The sequence below is a fragment of the Porites lutea genome, chromosome 2 (genome assembly GCF_958299795.1).
Source record: "Porites lutea chromosome 2, jaPorLute2.1, whole genome shotgun sequence".
Classification (NCBI taxonomy): domain Eukaryota; kingdom Metazoa; phylum Cnidaria; class Anthozoa; order Scleractinia; family Poritidae; genus Porites; species Porites lutea.
Window position 1 is genome coordinate 34,134,406 of NC_133202.1, and position 13,726 is coordinate 34,148,131.

General features: G+C 40.0%; 2 protein-coding genes across 2 annotated transcripts in view; both read right to left on the reverse strand.

Moving 5' to 3' along the window:
• The window catches only part of LOC140926902 (uncharacterized), a 7,278-nt gene extending 5,806 nt beyond the window's left edge, over positions 1 to 1,472 (reverse strand). The window contains exon 1 of the mRNA XM_073376577.1: positions 1,422 to 1,472. Coding sequence (XP_073232678.1) covers positions 1,422 to 1,433 — 12 coding nt within the window. The 5' untranslated portion in view covers positions 1,434 to 1,472. The remainder of the gene's footprint in view (positions 1 to 1,421) is intronic.
• A 2,091-nt stretch (positions 1,473 to 3,563) lies between these two features.
• Positions 3,564 to 13,107, reverse strand: LOC140928427 (uncharacterized). The gene is made up of 2 exons (XM_073378174.1): positions 12,634 to 13,107; positions 3,564 to 5,631 (listed from the first exon to the last, which is right to left on the reverse strand). The coding sequence occupies exons 1-2, from the start codon at positions 12,652 to 12,654 to the stop codon at positions 3,670 to 3,672; spliced, it is 1,983 nt and encodes a 660-aa protein (XP_073234275.1). The 5' UTR covers positions 12,655 to 13,107; the 3' UTR covers positions 3,564 to 3,669.
• Between the last annotated feature and the right edge of the window lie 619 nt (positions 13,108 to 13,726).

Below are 13,726 nucleotides of genomic sequence, written 5' to 3' on the forward strand. Positions count from 1 at the left end.
ACTGGTGATATGTGTTCCCCTACCCAGGAATACATATCCCTAGTGGAATGTGTTTTTCCTATTCGGGAACAATTCCTAGAGATATGAGAATCCCGAATCCCAGGTTCCAAAGAGGCCAAATCCCGAATTCAGAAAAACCTATTGGGGACTCTCAAACATCGTCTCCAACATTCACATTAATATTAGCCCTACTCACATTGTCACTGAACTATGTAACGAGTTGAAACACCGAGGTCTCACGAAACTTCGCATTAGTAATAAATCTTTATATGGAAGCTTATAAACCTCAAGCTACAGTTCTCATAACATGTTCTAAGGCGTTCAACAAGTGGCGGCGTGTGGCGCGAAATAGTGATCTGTTTTACGGTCCTGCTTAAACAATATCGTGAAAAGGTAGCCCAGTAATAATTAAAATAAACACGGAACGAAGTCGCGAATCGAAATCTAGTTAAGTCTGTCAGTAAACTATGGCCTACGAACTCATTTGCCGGTACTCGTGTTAGTTAAGAAAACTGCAACAAGAGCAGAGCTCTTTTTCGCACTTTCTTAACGATCCTGCGAAACTATTGAACCAGTGTACGAAACGTCTGCCTATGTTAGCCTGCGAGAAAGCTCTCTGGGGCGCTGGCAAGAATAGCTTAACACTGGTACAATACATCATACAGCTAAAGCTCTTGTGAGTCTCGTAAATCGTAAACGACTATCAGTGTATTTGTAAAAGTGCTCACAACTACAGCTGGTCGCAATGAGCTCTTGTAAGCGACCATGTGGTATCAAACTAATATGAGAGTGGTCGCTTACGACAGATTTCAAAAGAATGCTTTGTATGTCAATGTGTTTAAACCAGCGGCTTCTTAACAAGAGTATTTAATAGTTTTACCTTATCTTGCTAAGTTAACTGTACTCGCGTCCGTAAAAGGTTACTTTGTTTTAGTCAGTTTTGTACTATTCTATATTTTATCGAGAAAAATCCTTTAATGCAAGCGTTAACTGCGATACAATCACTTACAAGTTATTTTCCTTGATTTTTAAGATTATCACTAAGGAAAAGACCAGCTAGTGTTTCACTAAAGTGGTCGAGGTCGCAGTAGTTACAGAGTTTAAGTCGCAATTCAATTATGTACAAACGGTTTTCACAGTGCTAAACGTAAATAAAGTCGGTAGCTTACGAGAGTGGGCGCAAGGAAAGCTTCTACTGTATTTCAAAACTACCAGAGTATTCATTCGGATTTATGATTTACGTAAACTTATAGATGTAAACTGTGATCGAGTTCATTCCGAACGGGTAGCCTTCCTTACAGAGGAATTAAAGCCCTAAGAATTTCTGCAAGGAAGGGTAATGTGCGGAACTATCTAATCTATAAAGAATGTGTGGCAACATCCGAAAATGAAGGTATAAAATACACAGCAGCCATACCTACCATTTCGGCCATCTCGCAAGGTGTTAGTTCCGCATAGTTCCCGTGAACATTTTCGTCCCGAAAAGCCACTCGGCTCAACGGAAAGTAGATCGACCTTAGGGAGATTTTGTGAGCCCGCGAGAACGGACTTTAAGATAAAGTTACAATTAATACTGATAATTATTAGTATAATTATATGGAGGCCCGTTCTGGTCAAAATGACAATAAAATTCCACCACACTGAGTCAATTTTAATCCCACTGCATCAAATATTATGGACCTATTGCATATTTTTGTCATCAATAAACAATACCTTTTTCAGCGTGTTAGTAATTATTTTTAGCAACATGAGTTATTTTTGTTTTAAGTATACGAATACTTCGAATATATTATTTTTCTAATGTGTATTGAGAACTATTTTTTCATTGGGCCGAGAATTATTTTTTGCAGTATCGCGGTATTGTAGACCAAAAAATAAATTTGCGATACCGCGAAAAATAATTCTCGGGCCCAAGTAAAAACTAATTCAAGATACACATTAGAAAAATAATTCCAAGTGCCACTGAAAAATAATTCATGGCATGAATGAAAAAAGTATTCCTTTAATTAAAACAAAAATAACGCTTGTTGCTAAAAGTAATTACTAACACGCTGAAAAAAGTATTGTTTAGTGATGAAAAAAATACACAACATGTCCATAATATTTGCTGCAGTTGGATTAAAATTGACTTGCGGTGCAATTTTATTGTCATGATTTTGACCAGAACGGGCCGTCATATAATTATATTGATGATTATCGAAAATAGAGTGCTATGATTGGCTAGGAGCTTCGCGTCATCCCGCTATAAGCACCTCGCGGTGATTATAACATTGAAGGCTAGCAGTTTTCAAAGTGGCAGCAAGATTTGTTGATGTTTCGGTGTCGGAAATTGATCAATAATTTTATTTTCTCGAACAATCATCAATGTAATTATACTAAAACAATTAGTCGCCTCAGGCGACGTGAACATCGACATATAGAGATAATAATCCAAAAAAACAAAACAAAAACAAAAACAATGATCAATGAAGTCATTAGTGTCATCGATATGATTTGATAACAAATTATTACCTAAATCATTACATAATGAGATAAATTTTGACAAATGTGAATTTAGAGAACAATTTTCTGAATTCATCAGTTTAATTATTAATTCTGTGCAAGATAGCTGATTAAAATTGACAAAATGTTTTCCTTGGGATTGAATACTCTGGACAGTGCAAGAGAAATCATTATTTAAACACCAGTGAAATACCAGGTGAGCTTTCGTGCGAAAACATGATATCTTCACAAGTGAAAATATCACGGTTGCTGTGGCTACATGGTAAATCGCGCCTTTCGTCAATGACGTGTTTCGGGAAGGTAAATATTCCCTGGGATAAGCTATGCCAACATTTATAAGGCATTTGAAATTATTTGATGGTACTCTTTTTACCTGTATCTCTTTAACTCTAGGTTACTGAAATACCGTAGGCAGCCGCTTTTAAGCGCTCCCCTACTAATGAACCCCCCCCGGGAATAGGCTCATCTACCTGTAAACAAAAAAAGACTCGGATTATGAGCGCCCCCCCCCCCCGCCACTTCCCCTCCTAGTATATAAGCCCCCAAGCAAGCTTTTCTTTCTCCAATTCAATTTATTATGAGGTTTCAAGAGAGGATAAAGCTTTGTCCTCTCTTGGGCGTTTTGAACCTTAATTAAAAACCTGTACATGTTTGTTTCGAAGCGCTTTTTTCTATTCCAATTATAAGTAAGCCCCCCCCCCCCCCCCCCCCCGCGTTTATAATCCCTCCTAAAACCCCTTACGAACATGTGTAAGTCCAGGTGTTATAAGCTCAAGCGGCAGTTGACGGTATACATGGTTAAAATCATTTAAAACTAGGGAAACAGGGCATGGTTATGAGCAGTTTAAACACCTGTTAAACAGGAGGAATTCGATGTCGTCGTCAGTCGTTTATCTAATTTTTCGATAACTATTTCTACATTTTGACAGCACTGTTAGCCTTAGCCTTCGTAGCATGCCGGTTTTGGTTGGGTGTGCGTTTTTGCGGCTTCGCCGCTCAGTAGTACTCCCGACAAAACCGCCATGCTACGCACGCTACGTTAGCCTGCGCACGCAGCCTAGCATATTCGGGTCGTCGCATCTCTCCACCCGAAAAAGGCGTCTGAACTGCGCATGAAGGCTACAGCAGAGTTAGCTCGGTCGAAGAGAGTTTATTTTCCCGACATAGTCAGTTTCCTTTCATTTTCTCTTGAAAGAGCGCTGCAAGTTCCTCGTCCATTGCATTCTTTATGTCCTCTTGTGTAGGAAAGAAACCCTCTCCCCTTTCTTTTAGCTTCTTGGTAGCTTTCTCTGCAATTAACTTCAAATCACTGGTCTTTAGCCATTGCGACACTCCTTTTAATAATTCCGCTTTGGCTTCCTCTACTTGTTTTTGTGCTGATTTCAACTCTTCCTCTCTCAGCTTCTCCATCATTCGTCTGGTAGGTATCGCTAACGAAGGCTCCAATCCTTTCTTGGCACTCTCGAAGAAGACATTCACCACTGCATAAAATGCGTCATCCAGGCAAAGATCTTGAACCTCCTGCCTTACAAATGTGGTGAAGTTTTCGTCTTCCAGTGCTTTGTGATCGTCGCTTTCACTACTGCCGAGAAACCACAACGCACAGAGATTTCGTGCAAGAATTGACTGGTAAGCATATAATGAGACATTTATCAGCGTTTCAATGTTATCCCGCTCCATAGAGGGAATCCGTTGTAAACTTTTTACAACATCTTTGCACTTAACGACAAAGATTGAGCGTATAGCACTTGAAAGCTGCTTCCGACCTTCTCCTGAGAGGTTTTTGTCTTGCATTTGAGCAAACTGCTCTTCTAACTGCAAACCAACATTTTTAAGATAGGTTTGGGACTGAAAAGTTAGGAACTGGAGCTTTCTTAGCAAGTCGAATGTCTTTGACAATATAATACATCTAACTTCAGCGACTTGAACAGTAGCTTCTTTCAGCCTAGACGGGTGTTCGTACGTCAAGAGATTACTTTGTGGCATGAAGTAATGCGGCAAATGACGCGACTCCAAGCACTCTTGAAGGCGATCCAACATGAACAGCAGACAGTTTGCGGAGTTTTCCTCTCTCCAGAATTTCTCACCTCTCTTCTCGCACTCCCAAAACAATAGGTTCTTCAAGTAGTAAGTTGAAATCACCTCAGGAAAGTAAAATTTCTTTATCATCTTTAGCAAAACCATTACATGACGTTGCACGGGTGACACACTTTTCCCGAGTTTATTTTCGCCCAAGGAAAATGAGGTACGCCATTCGGTTTCATCCATCATCCACTTGTCGCTGCTGTCTTCCGTCGCACTGGGTAATAAAGAGTTGGCCAGTGTGGCCTCCGGGTTTCGACCGTAATTGAATACATCAACGGGCTCCTCAAGTCGTTTTCCCCTACCAACGGGAGCTAAATGGCAACCGGATTCGAATATTTCCTGGACCAGTTCAGATGAAGGCCAGCCACTTGGGCGCGGTCGGACCAACCATTCCATCGCTGGCTCGGGCCAAGCATCCGGGTACTTGAAAACAGCGGCGTCATCCTCCTCGAAGTTTAAAAACCCACCACCTTGAAGTTTACGTACAGGCCCGTGGAGACTGTACGACCACTTGCCACTCTCTCCGTCAAATGTCTTTTCACTCTTAATACCAGCCATGGCATGATCAGCTGAAGGCAACAGAACTGCATGGTGGAGGTAAGAAACATTTCTGTAGCGAGGGCGATGATCTTTCCATTCACTTGTTAGCCTTAGCTTCACGTACCTCGGATCGTCTTTTGCATGTTCTGTAGTGAAGATAGGTATGATCTTGTTATCATCGTTCTCTACAAAGGGGTCATTTTCTGTCATCCCATCAAAGTCTGGCTGCCAGTGCTCCTTAATACCAAGTTTAGTGTTTTGATCAATATTACTTTTCATGAAAAGAACCCGAGGTATGCAAAATCCTTCAACTTGACTTCCAGTATCTTTAACGCGTTCACTTGGACTGGTCAGAGATTCTGGATCTGCACGCTTTGCTTTGCTGGCTGTTTGCCAGTAAATCCAATCCGCATACACGTACTCCACTGGAAACATGCAGTTAATGAGTACTGAAAAGGGCTGAAGCCATATATTTGATTTCTCATCAAAGCCAAGCGAAAGCTCCTAGTAAGGGAAAGAGAACCACTTTTAGGTTATAAATCTGTTCGTCTCCCTACATGCCTCTAAATAAAATCGGGGATAAAATTTTTTAAACGTTATCTGTACATTACCTCAAAATCACTTATTTTCGCGAATTTGGAATAGAAATATTTCGCCGTACTTAAATTCAGTCGCGATTTTGTCACATCACCGTTTTTGAAGGTAATTAAAATTCGCGAATCAAGCACAATGGTGCTGCTTTTTTAAACTTCCATTTCTGTACTATGATTTTATTTAACCATAATGGAATAGAAACGCAACAAGTAACTGGTTGAAACTAAATGCTCAACAATGTCAGCAATATAACATCTTTTAAAAGTACACCGATATAAGCAACGTAGGTACTATTTAACTCGATAGCGCTGTCAATTAGCTTTTAGATAAGGATCTCCTGAATATTTTCAAATGGATTTTCAGGCGATAAGGTTGTCTTTCCTTGACCAAAGTTCGGATATTCTCGCTCTGCTATATCCTCTTGCAATGTGCCGCTTTCCCATACTGCCTGTCATGTAGTTGAAAAGGCATATCAGCCTGGCCCCAGTTCAGTGTTTAAAAGGTGGATGGCGCTATCCACTGGATAAATCACTATACAGTGGATAATGAAATAAGTTTTCGAACACTTATCCATCGGATAGCGATTTATCCGGTGGACAGTGCTATCCAACTCTTGAACAACTGGGGCCAAGTGGCTTGTAAGACCTTGTTATTGCATCAGCACAAATAGCCTTAAATCGACCTCAATTTTATCAGTGCTGTTTCCCGACTCCATCCGTTTCTGAACTTCGGCCGAATACCAACATGTAAACATATCTGCACCTTTGTTGCAGGACCTAATTCAGCAACATGAGTCAGATGATGAGAAATAAGGGGATGCGTTGAACTGAAATTTCAACCCTCCTATTCATATTGTGGGGGTGTGTTCGAGCAACTCGCTCGCTACACGATGAGGAACCAGGAATCTGATTTACATCTTGGCCTTTATTCCTATTTGACTTCTGCTAACAATCTTAATCTTCCTACTCTTCTAACTCTTTTCTACTTTTCTACTCCTCTCTACTTGCTTCTCCTCCCTTGGGTCAAGTATAGTAGCAGATTTTATAGCCAAAGCTGGAGTTGTTTGGGTTACCTGACCGGAAGAGTTTCTATTGTATATCTTATCGCTAACATTGCAACAGGTTTGCTATTGTTAGGGAATAGATTAGCCTACGCACAGCCGCAACTGACAAGTACCAAAGAACGAAGGTCAACTCTAACAATACAAACACGACCACCTGTTAAAAACTAACATCTGACAATGCCAAGCGAATAACATTCCTAATGTAGCAATAAGTAAATTCGCGAGTTAAGCATAAATTCAAGTACAAGTAGAAACAAAAGATCAAAACAGGAAAACAGCACGTGGACAAAAAGAAGACTCAATGAAACAAAAACTTAACTTAAAAGATAAGATAGATTCGTCTTACAAATAACATTTAAAATACTTCACAACAATATGTATACTCCTAGCAGACGGAAAACTTAATTAAGTCTCGCAAAAATAAGTGATAATAAGGTAATTCGCTTGAACGGGAAGTGGGCTGTTTTTACTCGGCCTTACCGAAGGGAACAATTCTCTAAGAAACTATCTAAGTTTCTACTTTCATGTGGTATTCCTGCACCTAAAAACCTTTATACAAAGAAATTTTCGGTTCGAAAGGGTTCTTCGTTTTGCGATAGAGGACGCTTGAATTTCCAGGCTTTTGCCGCTGTGACGCGGCATTTAGCTGACGACCAGGAAAGCTCTTATGCGGGTTAACAACATAACCGATTTTGGGAGATTTTGCTATCTAAACATTTCTTGTATTTAGTCTCGCTTGCGTAAGCGATATTCATAATCTGCAAACCGCATTTTTCTTTGTATTAAGGACACAAATTAATCATGCTCCCAGGCGTTCCTAGCAGAGACCGTGGAAACTGGGAATAAGAAACGGTGCGAGAACGAAGCCACGCATGTTTTGCGAAGAAAGCTTAGGAAAGATTAAATTTAGAGCTTTTCCGGAACGGGTCGGTCCACGAATTCTATCGCTTGACCCCGTTGAGTACTAATCGAACAAGTGTATGGTTGCCGAAATGTGTCAATATTCGATGTCGAGTATGTGCGTTTGATAATTTCCTCCACAAATTGGCAATAAAACTCAAATATATTTGATTTTGTCCAGTACATTCGATAAACTTGTAGCAACATTCGATTACTCGCCTTGATTTGCATTCGATTTTCTCCTACATTTATGAGACAATTCAATCACTGTATTCATTCGATGATTCGAGCAAAACTCATTCGATAATTCAGGCAAAATTCCGTCGATGATTCGAGAAAGACATGATTCGTTCGATGAGTCAAGCAAAATTCATTCGATGATGCACGTGACCTACCTTCCATATTAGGATAGAAGGCTTGGCTACTGAGCATCGACCATGTGCCTGATCACAAAGTGGCAATAACAGAACAGTCGCAAGACTGTTAAGTTTGTTCAAAAGTTATTACCAAGGGAGGAACTACATGCTCCAGTCCAACGACTCACATTATCCATAGAAAAACAAGCTGGAGTTTAAAATTCATAGCTTTTAGAGCCATCATGACTGAGTCACATTTCAATTCTCCATAGCTGGTGTAGCTTCAGTTTAAGCTGCATTCCATTCTTCGAGATTTGGATTTGTAAATCACATGCCGTGAGAATTTAACATCCTGCTAAAAACGCTATCGAGCTGGGCGCAGCGTGACAAAACATTGTAGGAAACCATCACATTCACGAATCAAAAGAAAATCGCTTATTGGAATATTCAGATCCAGACTCACAGGCACTTTGGACAAAATTAAACAAACTAAAACCCTTATTTAGCCGCAATGAAGGGCTTTACATTTCAAAAGAGGTCAAATGCTCTTGCATCAGAGGGCAAATCACGCCGACCAGAAACAATAACCGCAGAAAATCAAAATGCGTGCCATAACCTCTGAATATGAAACAAGCGGGAAAATGATCACATTTGCTCGGTCAAAACTTTTTCCTCCAGAGCATAATCTACCCCCAGAGAAGTAGAAAGAGGGAAACGTGCTTGTGGTGAATGCGAGGATTTCATGAGGTCAGATGGGGCAACTTGTGGCTATTGTTGCTGTTTTCCGACTCGCCATTCTAAAAAGGATGCCCGCTACTCCTCTGACTCTGTTGGCGGCACATCGGCTGCGGGAACAAGTGAAAGCGCAGAGTCCAGAGAAGTGGAAAGATGAAGACCTAGGGTGGTTCCCGAACCCAAAGGGCGAATATACTGAATTCTCCAATAGTATTCTGCCAAAATTCTACCTGTCCTTTTGGACCACTTGTCCCTACAAGGAACGCTTTCGCCACTGTTTCGTGACTGAAAGAAAGCGCCAGTGGGAAGTTCACGAGGCTTTGAAAGCAATAAATCACAGAGACCCCCCCCCCCCCGAAACATCAAAATATGGGCGAAAGAGGACACGAGTCGAGAGAGACAATTATCCTAGTTGGGAAAAGATCGTTTTTTGATATATAAATTTTTCGACACCTGTAAATAATTAAGATTAATCTTGACTGGTAGCTTTGCTTGTATATACAAAATAGAAGCGATATAGAGTAATTTTTTCCTTGCCAAAAAAACTGTGACCCTCCCCCAGTTGAGAATAAAACAGGTTTGACCCTCCCCAATTTGTAAAAAATTTACCAAGGACCCTCCCCTCCGAAGCGTAAACGTGATTACATTAAAATGTGAGATTATATGGACAGGCGGGTTACCCCACCTAAGCCCAGGTAACCTGCGGGTTACCTCACCTACCTGGGGTCCCCCACCTCGATGTAAACAGGCCCTTATACGCACCTTATAACTTCATCTGCGCTTAACGAGTGTTATTAACTTGGTCCATAACTTTCAAAACAGCTGCTCCAGAGAATGCCACTGATGACATGTAACGCAAAAGAGTATCGAAGTATAACCGCACAATATTATTATTATTATTATTGTCACAAAATCAACCTAAGCGATCACTTCGGGGAATTTCTGTCTTACGTCATCCTAACCATCTCTTACTTGCGGGAGTGAACAATAGAAACGTCATCATTACGCAAATATTCTGTGAGGCCCATGATCAAGCAAAGCGAGATTTTTTTCTTCTTATGCTGACTGTATGTTTCAACTGTAAGTATTTTTCCATATAAACGGGCGAGCTGCTGGGATTCCTCCTCGGGATTTCGCCTCCCCCTGTGGAGGGGGCAATAATAGGCTGAAGTGCATTGCAAACTGATCCAACTTGGGCGAAATAAATGCATGAAAAAGTATTTCAGATTCATCTTGATAGAAACTGTTCAGTGTATTTTTTGTTATATTCCGTAAGTGAAAGAAGGCTATTTTGCAGAACATACCTCTCGAAGTTGATATTATTAAAAAATTACACCTATATTTTTAGGGTTACAAAATGAGACTTTGATGTACTCTCTAGCCACGAGAACACCCTCAATGGCTTGGAGGGCTTAAGCTTTTCGCTTTGGTTCAATCCCCAGTAGTTCTATTTACTTTTTCCCTATTCAGCTTGAACACATGTGATTGCAAGCATCCATGCATCTACATTTCTTTTATATAAGACTCAATTGCTCGCACTTAGGCTGCCTGATCCTAAAGCTGGAAAGAGCAATGTAGTTGCCCATTGTATCAGAATGAAAATGATATAGCAAATGATAACTTATGTTTAAAAACTTGCTATTTATCGTCAGAGTGAACGTAGTCCTGAATAGGACTGTCGAAATTTGCCTAACAATACACGACTGTGACTTTTTGATGCAATCAGTTTTTGAAAGCTTTTGACCTAGAATTTTAAGGGATTTGTCGGGGAATTTTCTGCTTACTTTTTTTTTCACACACCAATCAAGTAAACAGAAGTCTCTTATCTTATTTCAGTGAATATATTAGAACTGTTGAAATAAATTACATACTTCTCTTCTCATTCTCCCTCAAGAAGACCCACGAAGGCTAGGCAATTTTGACTTAGGTCTTGTTTACATGGAGGGTAGCTTTTGGAGGGTAACCCTCGCGTTACCCTCCTTGCGTAAACTGAGGGTTGAGTGTGGGGGTAGTAATCCTTTGATCCGCTTACTTCCTGCTGATAATAGGACCTCGAAGAAGTTAAGTCTATTAAACAACCCGACGGGCAAAAAGGTCAAACAAGCTCATATTAGTGTACCAGAGCAAGTTGGGGATATTTATGTCCTTAAATCTTTAATAATATCAAAAAATTGCCTGACAGAGTTAATTAAACAGAACTTATATCTCCAAGGGATCTTGCAGCAACTGGAAGGACATTTTCGTAGAATCTAGAAATCGTTTAGGTTTTGTAACGAAAGGAGAATAACTTGAGTCACGTTTACCTGCTCGTCAGGGCAGAGAGCCTAAACCAAAACAGGGGGTTTAAAAAGTCTTGAACTCAACCAGCCCCCTAGCCTCCCACGCAGACGTTCTTAGGGGTTTGTCACGCGTTCGAACGCGTGACGAACCCCCAAAAACGTCCGCGTGAGAGGCTACCAGCAACCATGTTGAGAACTTTTTTTAAGAAGAAAGCTCAAGAACCAGGTGAATCTATCTCTTCGGCTTTACAGATATCTTATGTCCTCAAACATCAAGAGATTTTATATCAAAAGGAAAAACATGCGTGTAAAATCCAAAGTAAAATATAACCCAGCTGGTAATAGATGCCTTTGCCGCTTTCCTTTTTCCAAAACCATACAAGCCAAGCCATACAAGCTCGGGTCCCACCATAATGAATAAAGGTTATTACAGTTGTAAAACAGGGAGCTCGTTTAAATCTGAATCGGGTTTCGACAGTTATGGATAAGTAATGCGTAACAAATCAGATAATATTGATTCACTAACAAGTTGTACACGCGCCGGGATATAGAGTGGGTCACGTGTTAGACAGTAAACAAATTATGGGAAACAATACTTTTATTTCAAACAACATAAAAAAAAATTACCAAGAATCATTTCATAATATTACGACTTCCTCGAGAGTCAGAAACGCGCTAATACGGCCTCGACATTAGTGATATCAGTCCGGTTACCAACGTGAACCATTGTCCCATTACATGACTTTTACCACGAACACGCTTCAAGTCACTAAACTTAAACTTTTCGCCTTTCAAAACACAGCTTTTCGGGGATTCTATAAAAAATGACTTTAGAGAATTTATTCAAAGCTTATTTACTTCCTTATTTACGACAATAATAGAGCTTTTGGTACGAATGAATGTGCAACCTGTGACGTCAGATGCTGGGCCGTGTTATTATAGTCCCTGGCATGGCACGTTATTTCGCGACGTCTAAATTTAGTGACTATGACGCATTTTGATTCAGTGATTTCTGGGAAAATCACAAATTTACTTACAAAGTGTCGGCAAATTTCATTTCTTAAAGTACATTTCGACATTTTTTTTTTCCAACAAACGACATTGTATTTATGTGCAAAAGATAAGGTTTCACAGTATACTGTATTTTCCCCGCAAATAGCTATATAAGCTATAAATCTAGGCGGGACAAAACATTACAAAAAGGCTATATTACGTGCAACTTGTCATCCTTTGGCAGACGTTTGTCTCTGATCTCGAAGCCTCTTCTCAGGCTTTTAAAGATTTGAAGTTTTATTCCAACTATTTTTGTGTGCGTGTTTGTTTGGTTGTTTTTTTTGGCAGGAAGCACAGTAACTAATTATAAACGTTTGTTTTCTCCATCGAATCAAGGGATAACGTGTTCAGGAAGAAACCCTCTTTCTCTTGAACTTCCAAGGGAAGAAAAAGCAGTCAATTCAACGGAGGCCAAAATATATGCGAGTTAAAATTAATTGAAAATTGACTCAAGGGAAAGTGAAATAAGTTCGAGTTATCCGGGAGTTCTGAACAAGTTTTACGGTACTTAAGCTCTTATACATACCTTTAAATCATCTGTGGCCATTTCTTATTAGGATAAGTGTTGAATGCATATATACTTCTCAGCGAGTATCCGATAACTGACTGGACCCATCTGATACGGAGACTATAAGTTTTGAAAGTCGCTTCCAGTCCAGTCTTCGGAAGCCGGATGAGCGGTTCAATTCCACGTAAAAAAGGAATGCTCGTGCTTTAAATCATGAAGTGGAGAGCATTTTCAGTTGTTCCCACATTCTTCTTACAATTTTGTACACTAAACTAGTGAGCAGCACTCTCCTACGCGACTCGTCTAACTAACGTAGACTTCTTCTTCTTACATTCAATCACTAAACTCCTGTATTCAAGCCATAATATGACTAAAAATAATGATGGTCTCAAGCATTGAAGGTTTGGCCGGATTTACGAAAGGGAACAGGCGCAGCTGTTAATTTTTTTTGCAAGGCGTGATAACATTTTGGGGCCACGGTTTCAGCTAAAACGCGAAGGAGAATAAACAAGTTTTACATCGACTGTTCGCAGAGTGTAGACTGCTTGCAGTCCGCCTTTTCTCTTAAAATCCGTTTAGTTCTTGATCTCATCCAGAGCGATTGCAAACCACGATGTTGTGATATAGACGAGACGAGAAAAGACGGTCTCTTATTTTTTCTTCTCGGGCTTACGCCCTCGTTTCTCGCAGCAAGCGGCTTCGCCGCTCGCGTGCTTAGGTTTTGCATGCAGTAACTCTGCAAAGAAAAATAAGATACTGCTCGCAGTCTACGCAGAGTGCTGCTCACTAGACTAGTTTAGCATAAAAAATTGTACTTCGACAAAAAGTGACCTCTACTTATTTGACACTGTTTTTTCTAGCTAAGAGCCTGCTAACATAATATTGGTTTCAGCAATAAATACCTAAACTGCTATCCAACATATTTTTAATTTATCCATCTGGTGAAAAAAGTAAATTAATGAAGTTTTGAAAAAAAAAAAGGAAATATAGAACTTTGTAGTAAAATTCAAAAAAAGGATTTCTGGCAAAATAAATAAAAAATAGAAAGTCAATATAGTCCGGCGGATAAGTGCCATTTGACACGTCAATTGTGCACTTAATGATAAAAGCA

Excerpts from the sequence above, each read along its gene's own strand:
- LOC140928427 (XM_073378174.1), bottom strand. The coding sequence starts at position 12,654 with ATGGCCACAGATGATTTAAAG. Across the intron at positions 5,632-12,633 it reads TGGCCACAGATGATTTAAAG|GAGCTTTCGCTTGGCTTTGA; the intron begins GTATGTATAAGA and ends TTCCCTTACTAG.